This window comes from Chionomys nivalis, chromosome X (assembly GCF_950005125.1).
Source record: "Chionomys nivalis chromosome X, mChiNiv1.1, whole genome shotgun sequence".
Classification (NCBI taxonomy): domain Eukaryota; kingdom Metazoa; phylum Chordata; class Mammalia; order Rodentia; family Cricetidae; genus Chionomys; species Chionomys nivalis.
The window spans coordinates 71119161-71145507 of NC_080112.1; the positions used below are offsets into that span (position 1 = coordinate 71119161).

General features: G+C 40.5%; 1 protein-coding gene across 4 annotated transcripts in view; it reads right to left on the reverse strand.

Annotated features, from left to right (window-relative positions):
• The window catches only part of Hdac8 (histone deacetylase 8), a 220145-nt gene that overhangs the window by 116844 nt on the left and 76954 nt on the right, over positions 1-26347 (reverse strand). For 2 of the 4 annotated variants that reach the window (XM_057759660.1, XM_057759661.1), the window contains exons 8-9: positions 5235-5407; positions 2076-2170 (exon numbers count right to left, since the gene is read on the reverse strand). The exons of 1 other annotated variant lie outside the window; for it this stretch is intronic. In XM_057759660.1, coding sequence (XP_057615643.1) covers positions 2076-2170; positions 5235-5407 — 268 coding nt within the window. Of the gene's footprint in view, positions 1-2075; positions 2171-5234; positions 5408-8738; positions 8831-26347 lie in introns of those variants that run through there. One more of the 4 variants, XM_057759663.1, reaches the window with a different exon arrangement.

Genomic DNA, 26347 nt, shown 5'->3' on the forward strand with positions numbered 1-26347 from the left:
GGCCTGGAACTTGCTATGTGGCCAGACTGCTGAGATGATAGGGGGTGTGAACAGGCCTGTCTGACCTTGTAGCTCCCACTCTGTTCTGCATTATCATATCTGTGCACTGGCACAGCTCCCCATGCACATAGCTGCCTTCTCCAGGCACATAAGATAGGGCATAAGGTCTTCCTGACCTTTGCATCTTTTAAGACACAGAGTAATACAGTTCTTAGCAAATACTGGATACACAGAGAGTATTTTTATCTGCCATTTGTTGATCCAATTGCAGAAGACCACAAGGATATTTGTGCGCAATTGTGTATTGTGACACAAAACTTATATATGCCTTCATACTGTGTGGTCTATTTTTGGCAATTTTCATTAAAATGATATCTCATTGTACCTGAATACTGTCATTTCAATTTTCTTCTTTGTTCCTTCTTGGATGACTCATATCTCTTATACCAGAAGAATATGACAGAAGGGATTCACAAAGGGTTTGGACAGATTTCTGAATGACAGAGTCATAAATGTCTGGGTATAAGAAGTGTGGAACACGCAAAAGGGAAGTAAGAACTGGCATTTCTGCAATGTCTGTTCCATGCCACGTACTGTGTCTCAGGCACTTGACACACATCACATCTCATTTCATCTTGCAGGATGAATCCATAAGGCTAAACCTGCATCTGTTCTTGCGCATAGCTTCTCCAGGTACCAAAGGCAATATTCGTGTTTATTAAAATTTTATCACTCTTTTAATACAGATGAATCATTAGATTTGCTTTTGTTTCTGAGGAACACAACACTCACTCTCAATTCAGACTTCTACAGCTTATGGCTGCTTTCTGACATAACCTGATCAGTTTTTAGAGTCCCGGTGCTCTAAATTACAATGCAATCTGAGATATTCCCACAGCAATAACAGCAATTACATTTGTTCACAGTACTTACCTTTATATTTCATTAAGCTTCCAAATACTGAATAAAGGTAAGTCAAGTCAAGAAAAGAGACTTCCATTAACCCTGACACTAGCAAATTGTCTCAAATTACAGCATGCCTTCTATTTGTATTCTAGACATATTGAGTGGTTTCTCTGAGTTACATATTATACCTCACCTATGGTTAGAAGAAAATTGGAAGCAAATTAGCTTAAGTTACTTCTAATTTTAAAAAAATAATAGTGACTTCATAAAGCATAATGCTCTCAAGTATACAGCAATACATTTGGCAGAAATCATAACATTACAAGCAAAGCACTATCCCTCATCTTTGGGAAACAGCTGGAGAAGGAGGGCTTCACAGACTGCTTTGTTATTTTAAGCTACACAGTCTAAGGTTTGTGGCTACATCCTCATCAGTGATAATGTGCTCTCCACCAGGGGGAGAAGTAGATGGGAATCGATAGGGTACATAGATGGCATATACCTTTGAATTACTGATTATTAGCACACCCACAGGTCCCAGACAGCTTTTATTGCTTGTTTTGAGAAAACTCAAACAGACATCTCTTCTTTGTAAAGGCCATCTCATATGACTAGAGAAAATGGCAACGGTTCAGCTGACGCGTTTCACAGTTTGGATGGTCCAGCCCCAATCTCTGTACCTCGAATTGCTGGAAACCCACCAGACCTGACTTTCTTAGTGACTATACTTCCTGAACTCTATATTAGTCAAAGACAATTGAGAGAACAGAATATGTGTCACATCTCACCTATGGCACCCTTAAAATCAGACCAAAACCTAGCTTTTATATTTAAAAATGAGCCCCTTCCCTCTTGAGGCTAGGGGCTGAAAATATGCACATATTCCAAAGAGTTCTTTGTGGAACAGGTGACCCCTTCCCACAGTCTCTGTAATTAATTGAGAAATTAAAGTTGGTTGGCCTTTGAGAGCTTTTGTAAAAAAAAAAAAAAGGCAGAAGGTCTTGGCTATTTTGGAACAAGAGTCCACTATTCTGCCAAAACAGTGTGTTATTGTTATTGAAGTGTCTCTCAACAGAACGGTATTGAGTCGTGAGGACGTGATTTTGATTAGGTGGAATGACTCAGCTCTTCCCCTTAAAGAAGAGAGGACTTGTCAGAGCCTTACTTACCTCATGATCTGGGATCTCAGAGGATAGTGTTTTCCCTAGGATGACCCCGGTCAAGTATGTCCAGCAACGAGCCGTATTGGCAAGGTTATAGCCTCCTGTCTCCATCAAGAATTGTGAAGTTAGGAAAGAATAGCCACAAAACAGGAGAGGGAAGGGGGTAAGGAAGGAGAGAAAACTGTTTTAATAAAAGGTCTAAAAAGACAACTCCAACTTGCAGAATCTTCCTTAAGCATCCCCTAATGGTATTTGTAAACCACCTAGTGGGTAGACTTTAGCAGACTAGCCAGATCATGCACAGAGTAGAACTCACAATTTCAAGGGCAACACAGATTAAAGCGGCTCTTATCTCGCAGCAATAATGCACCTGAGAAAGGCAAGCACCTCAGTTCCACCAAGAGACATCAGGGAGACTGAGAACCCTGGAACCCAGATGTCTGGAGGTGACCTACCCAATGTGATGGGTTCTCAGATGAATTTTGCAACAATTCTATAAAGTGACTGCTGGCTGTGATTTGTATTTTAAAGCTATTGGCAGATCTAGTCCTAAAGGCATCCAGGAAAAAGGAAAGGAAAGTGCTGACAGAAACAGACTTCCTTCTTTAAATATCAGCGGTCCTTTTCACCACAAAACGCAAGCCTGGTGGCAGAGATCAAAGAAAGTGAGCCGAGGAAGGGACTGATGATTGACACCCTGACCCGCTGCGTCAGGTCCTGTCACAGTCACCCAGCAGCCATATTACACTGGTTAATAATCAGCATATTTTTGTGCTGAATGGATGTGCTTTGCCATGCAAGCATTAGCACGTTGGCCTTCAGCTGAATTCCAAGAGTCTAAGGGTAAAATGGAATGATTTCCTAACCTCGGAGCAGACCACAGGAAATAAAATCAGCTCTATTTTAAGTAGGGTGCCCATATACATTATCATCCAAAAGGATGCACTTTGAAGAGCAATAGAGGACACTAGTCATTGTCACAACGGGCTAACATATATAAACTGGAACCTGCTGTTACCCTTTTCTTGAGCTTTCCTACTATTTCAAAAGTTAGGGAGGCTAGGGTTTCTGGAGCGTGTCCTTCCGGCCTCAGTGGGACTGATCTGAGGAAGCTTAAGAATGCAGCCACCTCTGCTAATTGTCTATGTGTTAAGAGCAGAGAATTTCAGCTGTATGGTTTAGATATTACTTTAAACATTCCTGGCATGGGAAATTAGTCTGCAAGGCAGACCTATTTGGCATAGTTATTAATTTAACAAAGAATCACTATAGGTTTTATTTAAGGAGTATGTTATCTCTAGTATACACATGATATGACTTATCTGCAAACACACCACTCATGTGCAGGCATTTTCAGGAATACACATATTGCATAAGAAGAGTTATACTTACATATTCAAGAGCCAAGCTTTCGGTTAAAAAAGCAAAAGGATTTGAGCTAATGGTAAGACTCTTCAAGAGAAGGCTGTAGCCTCAGACAAAAGTTAAATTCTTCCAGGTATCTGTTGGAGAAAGGTCTTTCCCCCCAGCTGGACCTGTATCATAATCTCCATCCTTAGTATTGTTATGGAAAGTAATATGCCATGTAATGCTTATCAATTTTATCTTTTTCTGGAGGTGAAGTTAATAAGCTTCTTGCCAGCTTTTCCTAAGAGAGCGTCTCTTGTAATCAGTTTTAATTTTGATCCCTCTGAGGTTTGAAGACGCCAAAGGACCAGGTTGCTTTATTTGTGCTGTATGCTCACTTGTTGACCTAAGGCATGCCCAGAGTTTACCTGGATTTGGAGTTTTCGAGAGGGTGATAAAACTATTAGCTTGGTCATCATCTATGCATTTAATTTCTTTACAAAAATTTTATGTGCATGAGTATTTTGCTTCCATGTATGTACATATACCATGTATATGCTGGGTGCCCACAGGGGCCAGATGAGGGTATTAGATACCCTGTAACTGGAGTTATGAAGGGTTGAGCTACCATTTGGGGGCTAGGAACCAAACCTTGGCCCTTTGCCAAGAGCAGCAAGCGTCTGTAACCACTGAGAAATCTCTCTAACCTACATATATGCACTTTTTTGGTACATTTTTGAGATAAGGTCTTGTGTAATCCACGATAGCCCATAACTTCCAATCCTCTTGATTCTATTTCCCAAGTTCTGTGATTATACAACATGTGCCACTATACCTGGTGACATATATGTGCATTTTAATCTCAATTCACATGACCATATTTTAATACACCAATTTATTGATCCAATGAAATCAATATTGTGGCTGGTGAAGAGACAGAAGAAAGATCTCATCCTAAAGCATCTATAAAGGTGACTGAGGTTGGGCACGGTTCCAAACACATCAACGCTTCTATCAAACAGACCTAGCATTCTGTTAGTTAAAGAATGTTAACATCAGTAAGAGGGGTGCAAGAATGCTCAAGAGACTATGGTTCTCTCAAGTTTGCTTCCTTATAACAAAATCATGCTTTAGGGGAAACGAGTAATTCTTGACTTCATCTTAGATATTCAATTAATTCATGTATTTACTATTCATGAATGAGTAGAGATAGAATTTCATTGATGTTTCTGAAACAGAATGGGTAAGAAGAGAATAATGGCTTCTCTGACAGAAGAGGGTTCACAGTCTTCAGGGACTGATCCTCTATTTGAGATAATTTCTTCTTCCTTTTGGTTTTGTTTTTGTTGTTTTGTTTTTGTTTTTTCCAAGACAGGGTTTCTCTGTGAGGCACTGGCTATTCTGATACTCATTCTTTACACCAGGCTGGCCTCAAACTCACAGAAATCAGCCTGCCTGTCTCTGCTTCCCAAGTGCTGGAATTAAAGGCGTGTGCCATTACTGTCTGGCTTCTTCTTTCTTATTCCGTACTCAGGTTTGAACAGAGTCTTGTGTATGCTAGGCAAATGTTCTACTCTTAACCTTTACTTCCAAATTAAAACAAACTTCAGAGTGCCTAGGTGTCAAAGCACATGGCAAACTGACTAGGGATGGGCCAGAGTCTATGCTCAACTGGGGAAGTAATCGATTTCATAGACTTAGGCTTCTGGGCCATAGGCAGGTTAGTACTATCCCATCCAAAAAATCGACTTATCGTCTATGCTAATAAGTGTGGAGGAGGACTGACAAGTTCTCTTGGTGACTTTCCATTGTACTCACCTCCTCCTAAAATCAGAGTTGCCAACTGCCACTCAAGCACATACTTCAGACACTTGCCGATCCCCACTGGCGTCATGTTAAAGGAGCACATTGGGTCCCCAGCGATGGTATCTGCACCCAGCTGTAAAACCACTGCTTTAGGATTGAAGGCCTGGTACACTTCCTTTAGTACACTGGGAAGAGGAAGGACACAAATTGTCAGAAAAAGATCTGCTTTAGTTAGGGCTATGCGGTGGTAGTGAAGTGTGTTGGAGGGATAGCTGAATTATCCATCACATCAAACTGTCGACCTTAAAGGGTGAGCCTGGCTGTATGTGTGCCATACTTTAATAAACCTGACTTAGAATGACAATTCCTCTACTTCCACCATCACCAATGAACAAATTTGCCTTTTTTATTTCGGAACTTAGACTTCACTGAACACTTCATATATATCTAGTTAACTCTCATAGCCACGGGGCATAGTATACACATTTATTCCATTTTACAATTAGAGAAATAAAACATATACATTGAATAGTTATGAAGGTTTGCTTCTGATAATGTCAGACAGCAATCACACCTGGAGTTTATCACCTATTATCAGTGGGGGCAAGAAGCCTTGAGAGCATAGACGGTATCAGCTTACTTTTCGTTCTGCAAAGGACTTGAGGCCTCTGAAATATGGCCCTCCCCAGTGCATATGCATTCACAGTATTATAAGGAGAACAGTATCAACTGATCAAAAACTACAATTTGAAAGTACCCAAAAGAACAAGTTGTGGTGGGTAATAGTGTAATTTTGAGTAGAATCAGTGCTATCACATCAGCCTAACTGCTATTTACCGAGGGCATGCAGCCTTACAGATGAAAAGGGAAATGTCAATGTGACAGGTAACCTTAGTCAGGCTTCCAATATTATCATTAATTGAACACTGACAATATCCAGAATGCATTCCTAGGAATTATAAGGTCCTTGCTCTCAAGGGGCTTACAATCTACTTTCCAGACAAAACATAGTCCAGTCCTTAAGGGCCGGAGTGACTCTTACAGAGACATATAAACAAGTGCAAATTAACAGACTTCAGAGTTGAGAAAATACAGAGTCAAAAAGTGATCAAAAATGTTGAAGTTAATGACCCTTTCATAATCAACATGTCAAATTACACCAGTGCAGAAAAACAGAAAAAGCCCAGATCCTCCTGAGATGGCAAAAGGAATTCAGGAACATAAAACACTGCCCTCCCCAATTCATATGTAACCAGGGAAGAAAATGATGGTCACAGAGGCATTCTTTGACTTAAAGGACTATTTTGTTTTTGATTTCTCATCACACAGATGAATGCAGAGTGATTGTAAAGATTATAAGAATATTACAAAATTTATGACATATGATCCTTAATGCAAGGATTCTTCGGTCTATTCTCTCTTTCATGTGCTTATCTCATGGGTGCAGAGGGAAGATAAGCCACCTGAAGAGTTTGGGCAACATTTATTGAGCATCTACACAAACAGAGCACCCCATTAACTGTTGCTGGGAGACACAGCGGAAGGCGTGATGTCTGTTTTAGAAAGGTTTCTAGCAGGGGAGGGCTACCATTCTTTCCACTCCTTCCTTTCACTTAGCACACACTTACTGAGTACCCACTAGGTGCCCAGAATGGTACTGGACCAGCTGCTCCAAGAGTCAAGAGGAATCTGGCATGATCTGTATCATCATAAGATGTAGCTCATAAGAGGGGATTACATAAACTCTGACAATAAATAATTAAAATGCAATGATAAATGAAGTATCACAGTTTTGGCACAAGGGAGAGAGAAGTGAGCTTCTCCAGGTGAGGCTGGAAAAGGCTCTACAGGAGCTATAATGGCTCTTTAGGTCCTGAAAGATGAGACGCGCCACATATGAGCCAACTCTCAAGATGGCTAGGAGGAAACAGTGATAATAATTCCTGGTGAAGATGTGGAGACTAAATCACACATATCTTGTTAGTGGGAATGTAAAATGGTATAGCCACTCTGGAAAATAATTTAGCAGTTCCTGTCAAAACTAAAAATAGACTTGCCATATGAGCTAGCAATTGCACTCTTGGGCAATTTATTCCAGAAAGTTAAGGCTGATTTTCATGTAGGAACTTGTACATGGATGTGTGTAGCATCTTTACACAAAATAGCTTTAACTGGAAAAAATCCAAACGTACTTTTTAAATAGGCAAATGGTTAAACAAACCAGCATCCACAGCAGTAGAATACTGTTCATCAATATGAATAAACAAACCATTATTATATGCAAAGAGTTTGGGAGGATTAGAAGGAAAGTATGCTGAGTATATAAGGCCAATCTAATATATATATATATTGTATATATATAGTATGTATATATATATATATATATATATATATATATATATATATATATATATACACTGTGTGATTCCATTCATAAATGTTGTAAAATCCTAACTACAGAGGGATGAGATTAGTCACTGCCAGTAGTGACAGATGGCTATGATAGGACAGGGGTGTGATGACATAACCATGTGATGGCATAGTTCTGTATTTTGATTATAGTTGTCATGTGAGGCTTCAGATACGATAAAATTTCATAGACACACATACATGAATGTATGCATAATTGGTGGAGTGTGAATGAAGTCAATAAACTATACCAAAATAATTTCTTCATTTTGATGATGTACTCTAACTGTGTGCAAGTTGTCACACTAGGGAAAGCTAGAGGAAAGTGCCCAGGACTTCCCTTCACAATCTCCCGTGAATGTGTGATTATTTTGAAATAAATGTTTTGTTAAAGACAGTGAGGTAGCTCAGTGGGTAAAGACGTTTGCAGCCAAGCCTGAGGACCTGAGTTCAATCCCCAGTTCCCACATAGTAGAAGAGAACCAACTCCTGAAAGTTGTCCTCTGACCTCTACAAGCGGTTATGGCACATGTGTGCTCCCCCCAATAACACAAATAAATTTAATTAAAAAATTTAAAAATCTTTTTAAGGCATGGAAGGTAGCAGATATAAGACCTGAATTTGATCCCCAGAAATGTTCAAACAAAAAGCACAGCAGAAAAAGGAAGTTGAAGGCTGGTGGGATAAAGTTAGGGGAGTTGGCTGCAGAATGGTTCTGGAGGGCACGAAGAGGACAGGAGTTCAGAGAAGAGAATCTATGTGTCATACAGGCTACAAACTGCGAGTGGAGGTACAGAAAGTCAGAAATAAGTGAGCCTGGCTTTTTATGTAAAGTGTGTGCAATGTCGCAAACATTATGTGTGTGCATGTACACAGGCAATGTGCATGCTGTGTGTGTTGGTGACACAATTAGAAGTTCATCTTAGAGATAAGTGAACTCTAGTGTGGAATACACTGAAGGCTGATTTTACAACCATCCACAGGCCACGGCCACAAGAAAGACAGGGACTTGAGAGGAACTTCCATGCCAGAATTAATAGAGCAACATGGAGCGATACCCAAGAAAAGAAGACACCTATAATGTTCATGACTGGTAATTAGGAGAGAGGAAGGAAAGGAAGGGAGGTGTGTCTGGAACAGTTGTCTTCCTTAGAGCTGTAGGGAAAATGAGTCTTCAGGGAGTTCAGATGAAACGGGCTCTGGATGGGTAAAGAAAACAGTAATCAGAAGCTTTGAAAAAGGGAAGGCATTTCGTACACTGGACACACCTCAGTTTACAGAAAGCTGGATGGTGGACATGGAAAACTAGGCAGCTTTTCATCTGATCTGACGGTCAAATGGGAGCCCTGGAGATCTATAAGTACTGATCTTGCTAAAAGTTGTACTGATTTTTGATGTTGCATGTAAGAACAAAATCACAAAGCCTAGCAGCAGAGGGAATGGCACAAGGGACATGGAAGCTCTCTAGGCATGAGGACAATATGAGAACGAGGCAAGACCAGGTCAGTCTGGAAAAACTTGAGAGCGGTAGGCAGATGGCTAGGGGTGAGGGGGACTGTGAATGGGCTATGTGGACAAATTACCATTTCCAAGTTCATACCCCTCCTCTCATTGCTTGTCTTTTGGTGTGGGATACACACACACACACACACACACACACACACACACACACACACTGTTTGTTTGGTTTGGTTTTTAGAGATATGGTCTCACTATGTAGCCCAGGCTGGTCTGGGAACTTCCTGCTTTAGCTTCCTGAGCACTGAAATTATAGGCTTGTGCCAGTATGCCTGCCTTCATATCTCCACTTTGAAGTCAACATCATTTGCTTATATTAAACAAATACTATTAAAATTCTTGTCTATAGACCTATGAAATAGTCTTTCACCTCCCTTGAGGCTTTTAGCTTCTGGTTCTTTTTTTTTTTTAACTTTTTTCTTTCCTTGTCATTATTCTCTGGGGTTCAGGATTTGTTCACTCACTTAAACCCAGAGTCAAGTACCTATTATTTCCTATACTAGTGATAACATATACTTCTAACCCTAGTACACAGGAGACTGAAGCAAGAGGATTGCCCAATATTTCAGGCCAACCTGGGCTACCAGTGAATTAGCAGGTTAGCTGCAACTACACAGTGAGACCCCCGTCTCCCAAAACCAAGGGGGGTAAAAAGAAGACAGGCAAAGACCTAAACCTGATGGTGTTGATGGTTCAGTAAGGGTAGAAGACAGGGACGTTCAAAACACTGCTAAGTGCTATAATGTTCGTCCGTCTGTCCGTTCATCCAACAAATGAATGCTAATTGAATGCTTACTATATGCTAGGCAGGTACAAGGTTGGCAATGGGTTTACAGAGTTGAAAAAAAAAAAAAAGACAGAACCCACCTCACTGTCTCCAAGGACTGTCCTAATTCTCTGACATTATCTTTCATTCTGACAACAAGAGCGGTGTCTGTCTGCACTCCATTTTAGTTATTCCTAAGCATGGCCACTTTTGGAGGTTTGAAAAGCAAATTCTTGGAATGATTTTACATTTAAGACTCTGAACGACTTTCGCTGCTACAGTTTTTTGTCTTCCCATGTCCTTATTGTGCTTGCTTTCCCTCGTCCTCCCTACTTTCCTTCCTCTCTCCCTCCTCCTCCTCCTCCTTCCTCTCTCTCTCTGTCTCTCTTTGTTTTTCAAGACATCGTTTCTCTGTGTAACAGCCTTCTCTGTCCTGGAACTCACGCTGTAGATCTGGCAGGTCTGTAACTCAGAGTCACACTGCTTGGCTTGTGCTTGCTCTTTATTCGAGTTAAAACTGATTTCTGGCTTGGCGGTGGTGGTACACCCTTTAATCCCAGCATTTAGGAGGAAGAGGCAGTTCGAGGCCAGCCTTGTCTACAGTAAGATCCAGGACAGGCTCCAAAGCTATACAGAGAAACCCTGTCTCGAAAAAACAAAAACAAACAAAGCAAAACAAAACAAAAACCACAAACAAAACAACTGATTGCCTGATCACTTCCTGTTTTCAAGCCAACAGTCCACCTGTTTTCTTCCAGAGACTATGGCTAATGATTTCAGAAACTCTGACAAGAATCCTTAACTGCCTCACAAATGGTCATTTTTGCCTTGCCAAGATAAGTAAGGCCTTTGAATTAAAACCATGGTATCCACATTATCTGTCTTCCTCTGTTATAGCAAGCTGAGAATTCAAAAGAATTGCTTTCACTACAGTTTATGTTTACAGCTCCAGATCATAAAATTCCATAAACATTTATAGATTACTAAAGACCACTCAGTTATTATAACTCGGCAATCCTTTATTTCCAATTGATAAACAATTGCATTTCTTACATTGTCTGTTCAAATAAAACTCTCAGCAGGGTAGTGAATGTAGGGTAGCCTGAGCTACGTGGTAAGAGCCTGCCTCAAAAGAAAAACAAACCGGGATGAAAGGATATTCTTGATACATTAAAAAAAATCCAACACCAGATGGTGTAGTAGTGCACACTTGTAATCCTAGCATGTGGGAGGCAGAGGCAGGAAGAGCTACGCCAGGGTGGGGCCAGCCTGGGTGCGCAGGGAGCACCAGGTCAGTCAGAGGCATACAGGAAGGCCCTGTCTCAAAACAAAACCATCCCGCCCCCAAATATCAAACATAAAATTTATTAAATAAATGAGAACCTCCCCCTTCACCTCCACTTTCTCCCCATGGGTAACTCGTCACTGATAAAAAGTTTGAGGTGAATCTTTTAAACTCATACTGGAGGTAAGTGGTTGAGGCTCTGTGTAGTGAGTGAGGACATTCCCATAGTTCTTGTCTCTACCGGAAAATGACCTCCATTTGATCCCTTCTCCATGAGGCTACCTTCTCTGGTTTCTAGATTCTCTTTCCTGTTGCTCCTTCTCTCATGGTCTATCCCTGCATCTCAAAGGATTCACTTATTTTGGATAAGAAATAGCTTGTGTTTCTTCCTTCCTGTCAGCACTGTCAAAATTTTACCCATGTCAGGGCCCCTATGCTTCTTGCAGTCTACTTTCTGTTCTCAGAAGAGAGCTGGCTGAGTTACCTGTCCAAAAGCCTTTTCTCTGTTAGCCTTCGAAATGTCTTAAAAGCACCTAGCAGCTGGTTCTACCAAGATCTCCAGTGGCTTAAAGCGTGGACTGCTCCAGTAACAGCTATTTTGAAAGTATAATTAAGACAGCGGCTAAGGAAACAGTTTAGCGGGTGAGGATGAGAACCTGACTTAGATCCCCAGAACTCATGAAAAAGCCAGGAGTGGTGGCATGTACTTGTCATCTAGTGCTGGGGAAACAGAAACAGGAAGATCTCTGGAGCTTAGCTTCATTTTCAATCTACAGGCTCACCGCGAACCTGTCTCTAAACCACAAGGGCTCATGAGACACATAGGTTGACTTCTAGCAGGCACGCACGCACATGTGCACACAAACACACAGCTATATACATGTAACATGTACACACACAGTATATTTAAAACATTGATATCGTACAATTCTTGCACTTAAAGTGTACAATATTTTTTAATGTAACCACAGAACTGTGTAGCCATAACTACAAGGCATCTTAGGACTTTTCCATGAGGCACAGAGGAAACCTTGTGACCACAGTCACTACTCATTCTACCATGCTCCAAACCACAAACCCTGGAAAGCACTGCTCTACTTTCTACTTTTAGAGGTTTATCTAATTTTGTCCTTATAAAAGTAGAATGATAAAATATGTGGTCTTTTGTGTCTAGATTCTTTCACTTAGCATAGTGTTTTCAAGGTTTATCTGTGTTATATGAATTAGTATCGTATTTTCTTTGGTAGGGATTGACACAGGGTCTTGTGTAGTTCAGGCTGGATTAAAACTCACTATGTAGCCAAGGGTGGCATTGAACAGCTCCTGATCCTGCCTCTACCTCCCAAGTGCTGATATTACAGGCAGGCAACATCACACCTGGCTCTTAATTCCTTTTTAATCTACAAATATTTATTTCATTGTGTGCTTCTCTATTCATAAACTAATAGGTATCTGGATAATTTCTACTCTTTGGTTAATATGAATAACGCTACTCTGGTCATTCAAGCCTAATTCTTTGGGTGGTCATATTTTTAATTCTCCTAGATATGTGCGAGTATGTGTGTGTGTGTGTGTGTGTGTGTGTGCTTATCTACTGGGTCATGTGATAACTCTATGTTTAAGCATTTGAGAAATGCCAGACTTTTTCCACAGTGGCTGCATCATTTTACATTTCCACCAGCACTGTTTGAGTGCTCAAATCGTCTTCACATTCTTGTCAACACTTATCTTCTGTATTGGTTTATTTTAAATTAAAATAGCTATTCTTCATTTTCAAGAACTAAAATTTTTTAAAGAAATAAGGCAAATACTTAGTATTTACTTTATTTGCATTTCATGTACGCTGTCCTGTGCTTTGTTTTAATTTATTTACTATAAGATTCTCTGTCAAAACTTAGATTTTTCTTTTAGTTTTTTGTATTATTTATCGAGATTATAATATGATTACGTCATTTTTCTCTTCCCATTTCTGCCTCCAAACCCTCCTTGCTCTCTTTCAAATTCATGGCTTCTTTTTTTCATTAACTGTTGTTATATGCATATATGTATATATGCATATAAATATATATTCTTAAATACAGAAATACAACCTTAATGGGTAAGGTATACTATCCCATTTTATCCAACCCCAGAGACCTTAGGCCTCCTGCCTAAACTCTGCCATGGAGCTACAGAACAGCCCTGTCACTGTGGCCTCATTTGTAATTAATTCCTTGATGACTAATGAAGTCGAGTATCTATTTTTGTGTTTATCAGCCATGGGGACATCATCAAAGCAGTGTCTAGTCCAGTCCTTTGTCCATTTTTAAAGTGGGTTGGCTTTTTACCACTGAGGTGTAATAATTCGTAGTATATCCCAGGCACCAGTCCATGTTCAGGTTCATGACCGACAAGGATTCACTCCCATTCTGTGGATTACCTTTGCACTTCCGTGATAGTGCCACTTGAAGTACAAATCTGCCCTGAAAACATACATACGAGTAACCTATACAGACTGAACAGGTTCTATTTAGGAATATCTCTATATATACCTGGACACACATACATGTAATAACAATTAGTGAAAAAAGAGGCCATAAATTTGGAAGAGAGCAAGGGAGGGATGTTGGAAGTTGGAGGGAGGAAAGGGAAGGGAGTATTGTTGTAATTATAATCTAAACAAACAGTTTTAACTTTTGACAGTCTGGTTTTACCCATTGTTGCTGTTGTTGCTTATGTTCTTGATGTCATGTCTAAGAAACTATCTCTTAATCCAAGGTCATAATCTGTTTCATGCTAACAGTTTACAGTATCTAGCATTTACACTTACATTGGATCTAAGTCTGTTTTATATGGTGTAAAGTTATAACGTCATTGCTTTACATGCTGCTTTCCAGTTGTCCCACTCAGCGATCTCAGCCCCGCTATATAAAATCAAACAACTGTAAATCTGGAGGCTGGTTTCTCCTCTCTGAACTCAGTTCCGTTCATCTATGGGCCTACCCTGAAGTCACCACCACACTTCTTGATTACTGCAACTTTGTAGTCAGGTTTGAAAATGAGAAACTATGAGTTTCCCAACTTTCTCCTTTCTTTTCAAGACTGTCTGGGCTGTTCCTGGTTGGATTTGCATATAAATTTTGGGACCAGCCTGCCAGCTTGTGCAGAGGCGCAGTGATTTTCAGCTCCATTTGGACCCTGTTGAACCTACCATCTTATTTCCTGCAATTCCTGTGTCTATTAATGATGGCCACACCTTCAGCCTCTCATGTACAAAACTGTACATGAGTTAAGAACCTCTGTGAGGTCCCCCACCCTGCTCCTCTCCTATTATTCATCATTAGCATCCTTCTCACTCGCCTTGAACACTTGAATCCACAGGGGATCCGCCCATACCTTCCTAACATCTTGCCGTACATCAGGTCTCTTCTTTGTCCAATCTTTCACATAAACTGCCAATAAGTTAATTTTCCTTAGGGGAAATTTTTGAACAAGTCACTTGCTTTCTCCCCAAATCCTTCAGTGTCCCTCTACTTTAGCTTATGACTCAAGGTCCCTCCTGATCTACCTCTGGCTTACTTTTAAGAACCTCTTACTCAATAGCCACTTGGCCTATGTCATCCCACAGGCAAAATGCTTACCTCACTCACTTTGCGTCTCCATCCAGGCAGGCCCTTTGTCACATGCTGCCTGTGGCTACAAGTCATCTTTCTCTACGTCTATAGCCATAGTCATTCTTTGAAGGATATCTCAGATTCCATCTCTTCCATGTATGGAGAAAATATGAGCGGCTAACATTCTTTTGAAGATTTTTATCCAGAGCAGAGTTCTAGACATATCAAGTTCTATATACTTGGTATGTATTAGCACATTTAACCCTCATAACAATTACAAGGCAGGCAGGGAAACTGCAGCACAGTGAAGTTCAGAAGTCTATACAGTGTCATACATCTGTTAAGTGGCATAGCTCCAGCTTGGCAGCAGAGAACCTCTAAATTCTTATAGTCTAGCTGCTACCATGACTTCCGGAACTAGATGGTGTAGCAGGTCCTGTGCCAGCAATGTCACCCACCTTGTTTCACGTAATAGCAGTGCCAAGATACAATATTACTTTTGCGTACTAAACTCTGATTTTATTATTTCCTCATTTTAATACATTCACTGGTTTGCCTAATGCTTTTAGAACTATGAATTCGAGCTCATCCAGGCTGCAGTTCGTACCTCCTTTTCCAGTCTTTGTAACTTCTGCCTCTTCTTCACTTTCCAGTCCAGTCAAACTGAACCACTGTTATCCTCCATGCACAAGGCGGCTTCTTCCAACTCTGGTTCTTACTGCTTCCTCTCTACAGAACATCCTTCCCTACAATTTCTGTATATTCAAACTTGACCCAGATTTTATAAATATGCACATGCATTTGCACACTTTGTAAAGACAGAGTAATTAGGTACCCTTTAGAACCCAGATCAAATGTTACCTCCTTAATTCTTTTTCTGAAGTATTTATTTCCTCTGAATGCCTGCAGCTTCCTAAATTTTATGGTTCTTGCAACTTTCCATGTTTTATTTTATTCAAATGTGTATGAATATGAAAATCAATCTTTATCTAATATTTTAAAATTTCCCCTAACTTTCTTGAACGTAGAATCAAATTGACTTTAGACATAGTAGGCATTCAATAAATAGTCATTAAACGATACCCGGATGAAATGCCACCCTTTCCTAATGGCAGTAACAGTGCTACTTCTTACACTGTAAATCATTCATTTTAGGTTTTTATGAAAGTATAAAATCTCTTCCCCAGAAAGGAGGGGGAAGACAGGCATCTCATTACACTACATTAGTAACTTCCTTATAAACATACAAGACATTCATTTGAAATGCAGTTTTCTTGATGAGAAACCTGATCCCCCAGTCTTCAGTCTGGTTTTCAGAGGGGGCTATGCAAATGAGGAGAAGCAGGCACAGAGACTTCAGCAGGCCTTAATCTGGGGGAGGGTGTTGGAGGCTGAGGAGGAAAACAGCTAAGGTTGATGACAGGCGTGATACTTTGAGATAAAAGAAAAGCCTCAAAAGCTTGGAAATATTCACCCACAGTTTCTGCTCTGAACACTTGACATCATTCACTGGGGTGGGGAAATGGGGTGAGAGGCGGTGGCGGTGTTGCGGGGGGGGGAGGAGTGGAGAATATGTATTTATTATTAGTTTCTTAAGGAATTTTGAATCTAAAATCTCATCTCCAGGCTTTGGAATGCTAGACTGACTGTCACAGTCATGATCATGGCTGGTGGCAGGACATGGTAACCCTAACTTGCCTGCCTAGCCAGGCCTGTGATAGAGACAGGCTGTCAGCAGGTTCCATCTCCTGACTTTCTAGTTTATACCTCAGCTCAGCCAGCCAAGTATCTCCCATGTTTTCTAACCAGTACTATCAACACCCTCTAGAGCAGCGGTTCTCAACCTGTGCCTCATGACCCCTTGGGGTCAGAAGACCTTTTCACAGGGGTCACCTATCAGATACCCTGCATATCTGATATTTACAATTCCTAACAGTAGCAAAATTACATTTATGAAGTAGCAATGAAAATATCTGTACTGCTGGGGTCACCACAACATGAGAAACTTGGAGAGCCTCTGCCGTAGAGACTCCCTCACTAGAAATGAAAAAAACCAAGAAACTTAAAAGTTGAAAAAGCTCTGACCACAGAGGAGAGTATTCCCAATGCTTTGAGCTCTCCCCAGTCAGCCTGAGAGAAGTTCATGCCAGCAGCCAAGCTCCTCTCTGAGCTATAAATAAACACTAAACTCACTGATTTAATGGGATTCAGAAGAGGGCTGTGTTAAGGCCCCAAAGAGTCACTCATCAGTCCCAAATGGCAGGCCAGTCAACTTTTCTTCCATGTATGTGTTTTCTCCATTCTTTCCACCCTATCTCGGCTCAGGTCCTGCTGACTCATTCTGCAAAGCCTCGGCGCTGTCAGGGGACTTAGCATATGGCAAATGCCTCAGGGACTTCAGCTCTATTACAAATAGTTGTGGGAGGAAGGAATTAGAGTGGGGGCTCCCTGCAGTGAAGGTGATGTGTCATTTCATTGGGGGCCATAGGGGCCTCTTGAACACATCCAGAAGGCATTCAATTTCCTATGATTTTTTTTCTCTGCTTTTAGCATCAGACAAGCTGCACTGGTTCCTCAGACATCTAAAACACCCAACCTATAAAACAAAAGCTGAACCTGAAACTCCCCAAGCCCACCAAGCAGCACACAACCTCTCAGAACTTCTGCTCTTTTACCTTTCATGACGTATTTTGTAGCACTTTAAAGAGCTATCTTTTCTGTTATCGCTGAAGCATTACATAAAAACGTAGATTCTAATTGGCATCTTTTTCTAGCTGGCCTTGTAGTAAGCAATTCTACTCATTAAATATATTTCACCTTGGCAACAGAAAGGGCAGTGCACTATTTTTAGGGTATTATTACTTATCTCTCTCTCTACTTCTTGGAAGTAAACCAGTCTCATTCACACAAGAGAAAGTGAGTCATACAGAATTAAAGGACCTACTAGTGGCCTGGAGTGAATTGTCAGAGCTAGAATTAGTATAAAAATCCCAATTTGAATTCGATGGTATCATCACTAAGGCCCAGGACTCTCAGGCTCTTTTCATCCCGAAAGGCCTGACCCACCAGCAAGCAAGGTATACATTATCTCGCAGGTGGTGGGCTGGGCGGAGAGGCGGGTCTAAAGAAGACTGAAAGGCTATGAATCCTAAAGCTCACTGTGCTAATAGCCCTTTATGTGATCTGGGCTAGCTCACTGCTCTGAAACCACCAGGAGTGCTCACGGACCAAATGACATTCAGCTGTGTGTCACATTGTTTGAACATGTCTCCTCCGTCCCCCTCTGTAACCTCCACATCATGCAGTTCAGGGAGAACACTGGCACAGGGTCGGAAGCCTGGATCTAGTGTGTGCATGGCGACATGGACAGACCACTTTGCTTTTTGAACCTTGTTTTCCTCCACTATAAAACTAGAATAATACTCTCCCGCTCACAGGTTATCGTGGAGATTAAATGATACAACGTTCGTGAACGTCTTCTCCCAGCACCAGGCACATAGTAAGCACTGTATAACGCTGAATGAATAAATGAATGGCCTTGAGTCAGGCCCTTCGAGTGCTATGTTAATTCTTAAAGCCCACTAGGATACTGTCGAGTTCAGCACAGCACACTATAGCAGTGACTTCCTGAGTAGTACTCTAATGGTCCCCAAAGGCAGAGAGAAATTTCATAGTGTCACTGCCTGGTTATACCTGTTCTGGGAATACAGTAATTCATTTTCCAGTGTTGCCAATCTATTACCTTTCACCAAACACAAAATTCACTTTAAGAGGGGGCAGAAACACAAGTGCCTTTCTGTTATATAGAGGTTCGAAGAATATATTATTAAAATTGAGACCAACTTCTCTGATTTCTTAGGCAAAAAATCAGATTGGAAGCCAAAGAGCTATTTGGCCTTTGCAGACCCTGGCTAGTGATGCCCTTGGGGGAAAGGGGAGAGCTGGAGCCATTCCAAACTGTAGTTGCAACATTGGTGTGTATATTTACTGCTCATGCTTATGTCCTCCACACTTGCTTCTACTGTCTAGCTAAGACTTGGAAAATTCACCATTTACCCAGAGCACAGTTTAATCTGTGTAGGGTAAAATACAGGCAGATATCTCTGCTTCTCATTTCCTAATCATATTTCTTCCTGCCCTATAAAACCTCTTTTTCGATGCAATTGCCCAGCTTCTCAAACTTATGTGGACAATAATGACTTGTTAACAATAAACGTGCTCCTAGCCCTTCCCTCACCCGTTTTTACTCAGGAGGGCCTCACTAAGATTCAAAGCCGAAATCCCACCATATAGTTAGCACCTGGTATAGCTCTTCAAAATAGAATATCTTCTCCCAGATGATTGGAAATCTGTGCGATGCTGTCACACAATGAGGTGTTCAAGAAAAAGTTTGGGATTGATTTTCATCATTAACTTGATATTGCATGTTTTTTGTGGGACTTAAAAAGAAATGCATTTTTATTACTTTTAAGTACTGCACATAGAGTAATTCCAACTTATCATATTTTGGCAGTTATTTTTCTCAGGCAGGATGTATTTTAAACATGTCTATGTTGGAGTGTCTGGTGGATCATTTAGGATCAGTGTCCTGTTGCTTGATGAAATCCAGATCACTTCAATGAAATCCAGATGGGGAAACTGGGTCTCTGGCAATGGCTGCCAGATCTTCTCCATATGAAATCTCTCTAGTCTGTATGCAAATTTAAAACTCCATATCCTGGAAATCCCAAACCAATCAAGTGGCGCTCAGCTTCTTAGTTACTGGACTAAACACAGGGAAGCGATTCATTCTTCCCTGAGGAAATAAGCATTTCTTACATACATCTATCTTGGCACAAAAAGGGCTGGCTAAGCAAATTAATAGTGTAAACAGGATTGCACTGGGGAATGTTTGTCCTACTTAGGAGAATAAACTTTTTATGCACTTTGTGCACATCCACTTACATACAAATAATTGATATGCTAATTACAAATGATTCTTAAAACCCCTTCCCTGAGGTGCTGTTCTATGCTGTTAGTCTATTTTGAATTACTAGCATGTCCAATGCTTGAAAGTAATAAAAATGCATTTCAAATATTCCATGATTCAGACTGGCTTTCCTCTAATTAGGCTGAGTTAGTGAGGCTTGCCTATATTTAAATAGGATAGATATTTTTCTACTTCACCCTTCATACATTTAAGATGCCCCCATCCCCTCCCCATTTCCCTATCTCCTCAGGATTCTCCTGCATGGAGCTGGCGCACACAACTCTGTCACCCCAAGCTCCCACACAACTGCTCTCAGAGCATCTCCAGGCAAACGCTGCCCTTTCTCTGTGCTCCTCCCCTAAGCCCCCACCCCTGTTCACTTGTTAACTCAGTTGGTTCGTGGATAGGGCTTTTTATTAAGTACTAGTGGATATGGCTTGTTCCTGACAGCATAATAGGCAACAGTGTACGCAGATGAAGGTCCGCCCAAGCTCAGCCCCGGGCTTCTTCATCAGGTAGAGGAATCCAGTGTTAACTCAACCTCTGTATAGTCCAAGTAAACCTAAGCCAGTTAGACAGCTCATGCATCAAAGTAGCTATTAGGCATAAGGCAGTGTTAGATGCAGTCATTCAAAGTTGTACCATTAATGTACAGCTTAAACAGTTTTCCAAGGCAGGACTGAAGGGGCAGGGTATCGGCTATAGACTAAGGGGAGGGTAGAATTACAATGGAAGTAGGGGTCACATGGTGGAGGGAGCAGTGAATTTTGACGTTAGAACATTCCATTGAGTACAGATCCTTTGGGATCCTTTTCAGAAAAGTCCGGTGTTTAAGGGTATGATTATCAAGATTCCATTTAGGACAAGGTCTTCCTGCCTCTGAGCAGTTTCAGAATATGTTCTAGCATCGGAACCTATTAAACTCTTGCCAAAGAATCACATCACTTTCTCCAGGGGCAGGGATCAGTCATCACTAAGGAAAGAACAGTGACAATGTGCACCAGAGTAGCAGAGTGACCCCCAACAGAATTCAGAACATTGTCCTCCTTGACTTAAATGGAAAAAACAATTACAATTACCTCTGAAGATTTCATTGCTTCACAGAGTGTGCTAGGCTACTTGGTGAAGTCTGGATGAGAGGCGAAGGAAGTGAAAATTGCATGGCCCCTCTAACCGCATGCATTTCAGGTCCTAAAGACTAGGTGAAGGCAGATGCCGGCTCCCACTATGCTCTCATACAAGTCTTCCAGGCATGCACGGTTAGCTCACTGGCTCAGGACAACTCAGCTAATGAAGCACAGGATTCCCCCCTCCAAATTATCCTACATTGTGAGGCTCTTAAAGCCTTCTGAATGTAATATTTTAAAAGATAAATCAAGCCAGGAAGAATAAATGAACGGCCCACTTTGGCCTCATTTCCACCTGTGGCTAACATTATCAGTGAATTTAATTAGTGTCTGACTCATCTATTTTCCAGAAACAATAGGCAATTTTACATCTGCTACACTACAGAGAGGCAGGATAGAAGTTTATCAAATCGAACAAAAGCATGTAATAAAAATACCTTACTTACGGAGGGCCAAGATCCAGATGCAAGGCTTACAGAATGAATTGGCAGCTTTTGTTACCTTTGTCACTGGACCAAAGTGACTAGTGATTATCCAGGCAGTATAGCTGTGACCCAAATGATGAGAGAGGTAGGGTAATTGCGTGGTGAGTTTCTGCCAGTTCTCCAATTGTAATGAAAATGGAGATGAAGATGGAAGTCTATGTAATTATTTGTACTCAAATACAAATTCTGGAGAGTCTGTCCCTTTTCATCAAACTAAAGAGACTTTAAAAAATTCGTATTGCTTAAAATATTTATGTGTGAATATCTGTGTGATGTACTTCTGTTACCACATCATGAAACCCAAAGAAGTAAATTAAAATTGCTGGGCCCTCTTTTCTCTGAGAATCTATCTGTTTCTAAATTTCAATGATACGGAGGGCCAAGTGCCAGATGCAAGTCTAAGTGGAAGGTAATTTCTCGAAAAACCTATCATCATTGAAACATCTCTTCTTTAAATATTAACATCCAAAGTCAACATTGAAAGGAAACACTTCCATCAAATCTCCCTTGGAGATATCATTTGATTCTCTCATTTTATTTAGTAGGTTACTTCCTGATGGGGTAGTTCAGGGTGTGGCTGGAGAATCTCTACCCTATACGCCAGGACTGAGAGGTGTCAGAAGTGTTGTCATTCAGTGCAAAGAAGTAAACAATCTTTCACAATACTGGTCTAAAAAAGGCACATGAAAAGGATACACTTCCCTAGGAAGAGCTCTATAAAATGACAGATGACACCATTCACCTTCTACAGGAGGAAGTCAGACAAATGAAGGGAAAGGAAAACTCAGAGCCTCCATGTTCAGACCTAAATCAAGAATTCTATAGCGAAGATGTAAATTTGGGAACATTTACTCTTGTTTTCTGTCCATAAAATTAGAAATTGAATCTTGAGGATTCTTTTCTGGCAAAAGTCACAGCTGCATGTTCATATACACAATAGATGTGTATTGCAGACGTCATGTGGCTAATTTGCATAAAGCTAAATGGTTTATCTTTAAAAATGCTTTCTGCAAATGCCTACAATACAGTTTTCTAAGAAATCAAAGGGATGTTACCTTTTCAATGCTTGTAACAATTGAATTTCACACTTCATGAGATACTTTAGAGACAACTTAGTCAATGGCTAGAGAAAGACACAGGTTCAAAGTCTGACTTCATTACTTAGGCTTCATTACTTACTGAATGTATGACCTTGGAGAAGTCAATACTTTCTCTAGTTTTCTTCCTTATAAAAATGAGAATAATCATACCTGCTTTCAGAGAGTGTAGAATGTCACAAAGATCAAATGATACAATGCATACTTTCAGAGCTACTCCTGCCCCAGTTAAGTGCACTTCTAGAGATCAAGCTACAAGTTGCAAGGTTCTGCGTTATTTCCTGTCCCAGTGTCTACTGTAGTATCTGTTATACAGTACATGGTACATTTTTGTAGAATGAACGAATAAAAGTTTCTTCATATTTAAACATGCACACATGCCCACAAGAGAAATACAGGTCAGATGTTTAGCACAGCACCTGTATGCACAGGCAACTTCCCCTCACCCCACCCTCCTCCTTCATGTTAACTAATGTTTCATAAACAATATAAAGTGAGGAGCTGCTCAGTTCCTTTGCAGAAAGGTCAGAGAGGCTTTGGAGAGGTAGATGTTGGTCCTGGACTCCCAGAACTAATGCTGCACTTAAAACGCCAAGGACTTTTAGTTCCCAGTTGATGCTCAAGTCAGAGGACAGTTTTTATCCTGTAAGCACATGCTGTAAAGATACTAGATTAAGAATCAATGATGTGTGTGTTTTTCCCCATTTTTTGTTGGATGTGAGTGACATGAGAAATAAAAGCTTATGGTGAAATATGGTATTCTTTTAATGACCCTGCTGTTGTCCTAAAGAACAACAAGTACTTTCTGGGTTGGCTACTCCATCTAGCCCAGAATAGGACCACAAATGTTCTTTTTTTTTTTTTTTTTTTTTTTTTTTTTTTTTTTTTTTTTTTTTGGTTTTTCGAGATAGGGTTTCTCTGTGGCTTTGGAGCCTGTCCTGGAACTAGCTCTTGTAGACCAGGCTGGTCTCGAACTCACAGAGATCCGCCTACCTCTGCCTCCCAAGTGCTGGGATTAAAGGCGTGCGCCACCACCGCCCGGCTGACCACAAATGTTCTTGAAAAGCAAGTGATAAGCTTTAAAAAATAATTTAATTCCCCCACACTGCAAAAAGAGTTTAAATTAAAATAGAAAAATCTAATGTTCTTTTATGAATGGAAAGAGGCAAAAACATTACATTGGGGTGGGCTGGAAAGATGGCACCCATACATCATAACTACCTGTAATTCCAGCTCCAGGGGATTCAACATCTGACCTCCACAGGGACCCGCAGTCATATGCACATACCCACACAATGCATACACATAATTAGAAATAAAAATACATATTTAAAAGAGATTAAGAGTTTAAAATTTCATTCAGTCTTTGAATGATTGAGTTTCTTTAGGTCGGTGGTCTTTGACTGTGACCAAAGGTTTACTTCAGTTTTGAACTACATAATATAAGCTATAGGAAAGAGTAATAGCCCGAGGATCAACTCTGAATAACATAAAAACCATAGCTTACTAGAAGAAGAATATTTCTCAGGATAGGTTGATATCTCTTCTTCGCAAAAATCCTCATATATAGATAGAGATTGCTGCTGAGTGAGAACTCTAGTTTAACAGAATCTTTCCTAAGTCCTCTTAGTGAAGAATTTGTTCATCAGTGTCTCCTTTGGATAATACATTTATGCAGTGCAGTTGAAGAATATTTTGTTTTTAAGATTTATTTATTTGTGTATAGTGTTTCTGTCCTCATGTATTGCCTGCACACCAGAGAAGGGTACCAGAATCAGCTATAGATGGTTGTGAGACACGATGTGGGTGCTGGGAACTGAACTCAGGACCTCTGGAAGAACAGTCAGGGCTTTTAACCTCTGAGCCACCTCTCCAGTCCCACACTTGAATATTCTTAATAAAACAATTTTTTCTTTGAGACATGTAGTCTCATGTAGCCTACATGTCTCATGTATCCAGAATGGCCTCAAATTCCCTATGTAGTAAAGGATAACTTGACTTATCCTCCTATGCCTACCTCCCGAGTATTAGGAGTATAAACATGTGCCGCCATGCCTACTTGACGCATTGCTGGGGATGAAGTCCAACGCTTCATGGATATGTGTGTGTATGTGTATAATATATATATATATTAGAGTTTTATGTATGCTTCATAAGTGCCCTACCACAGAGCCACACCCCTATGTGCACTTCTAGATGACAATATTTAATATTTCTTTCCTCCAAACTTTTTGAGTATGGTATACAGGATTTTCTGAGTTAGGAGTGATTTTGGTGGGATTATTATTATCTTGTTTCATATAAAATCTCTATACTGGAGCCATAAGCTTCCATTTGAGGGAAGAGACATGCTGGCAATAGTAATGCTACTATTCCTTTATGCTGGTTGATAAAGGGTTTTACTTACAATGCCAGCTCTACTAACTCCCATAAAACCTAGAGGAAGCTTATGGAAATCACAAACCTCTGTTGTTACTATGAAATGAACCTCTGTTGTTACTATGAAATGACCCAGGGATATCTAATAAGAAATTGTCATTTCAAAAACAAAATCAAAAAACCTCCAGATCTTTTGATGGTATTAGAAAATATTCATGTACTATTTTCATATCCAGTCTATTATAAGAAGAAATTTTAAATGTGGGGCTCAGTGTTGTGATGAAACTATTAAGTCCCTGCCTGACCAGCTGGCAACGCATGAAAGGTTAGAAGCAAGAAAAGGTTATCTTGTTTTTGTTTTATTTTAAAGGAAGGGAAGAAAGAAAGAAACAGACAAAAGAGAATGAGAAAAAGAGGAAAGAAAAGAGAGAGGAGAGAAGGAAGGGGAAGAGTTTCAATGAATCCCACAGACAAAACCAGCTCAGGAACAAACTAGCAATTGAGAGACGCCATCCATGTTTGCCGCTAATCAGCTTCTTTTATCTCTGGAGCGAGCGGTGAGCCAGAGAACCAGTGGGCTTTCGGAACGAAACAGGTGACAAGGACAGAACAGACAGGTGGCATGGTTTTCCCCAAAGATGAGCTATTCCTTTTAAGATTCTTCCTAGGGTAGGCAGAAGGGTCAGCTGTAACAATAGCCTGCGTTAGGGACTCTAGTTCCAAAGCACGCTAGGTAGAAGTACTCAGAGGATAATTGCTGGGATTGAGAAGCATGGTTACTAGAATTTACAAAACTATGCAAAGCCATTCAGATGTCAAACAGTTTCACCTTCTCTATATTTTTCCCCTTGTACTCTATTATCTGACCGCCTGACAGCCAGGGGGTCAACACTCCAACCTTTGCCAAGTCTGCTGTCCATCAAATGAAATGCCTCATCCTAAGCGGGCTTGGGGAGGAGACTGTGCCAAAATCTCATTTAGGGGCTTGTTTTTTTTATTATAGAAAGTCTCCTTCCTGTTACAGGAATGTCAGGTATAAGCCAACAATGGAAGGGCAGATATTTGGCATAGGCGGTCTTCCTGGCACCCCTGGAGTGAAAGGTGGCTTGACATGGTGCCCTCAACAGACTTGACTTCTGAAGAAAGGCAAAGGAAATCATCATTATGATTCATATGAAAACTTGGAGCCTGTTATTCTGGGTGATCACTGTTTATACTACTCATGAAGCTCAAAGGGCAATCCTTGCCTCTATAAACTGATGAATGTCTGGTTCTTTAGTTGACAAGCCAGAAGACTCTTTAATGAATGCAAGCCATCAGTGTACCACGATGCCTGTGGCAGAATGGACTCTGTAAAGGGAAATCATATGTAACCTTGGGGCTATATTTACTTTTAAAATGCTTCTAATTATGTTTAATACCAAGGCTATATTAAACATGAATTGCCATGGCATTAACTTTTTGAAAAATCATTTAGAGGGAATTGGTGTACTAAAC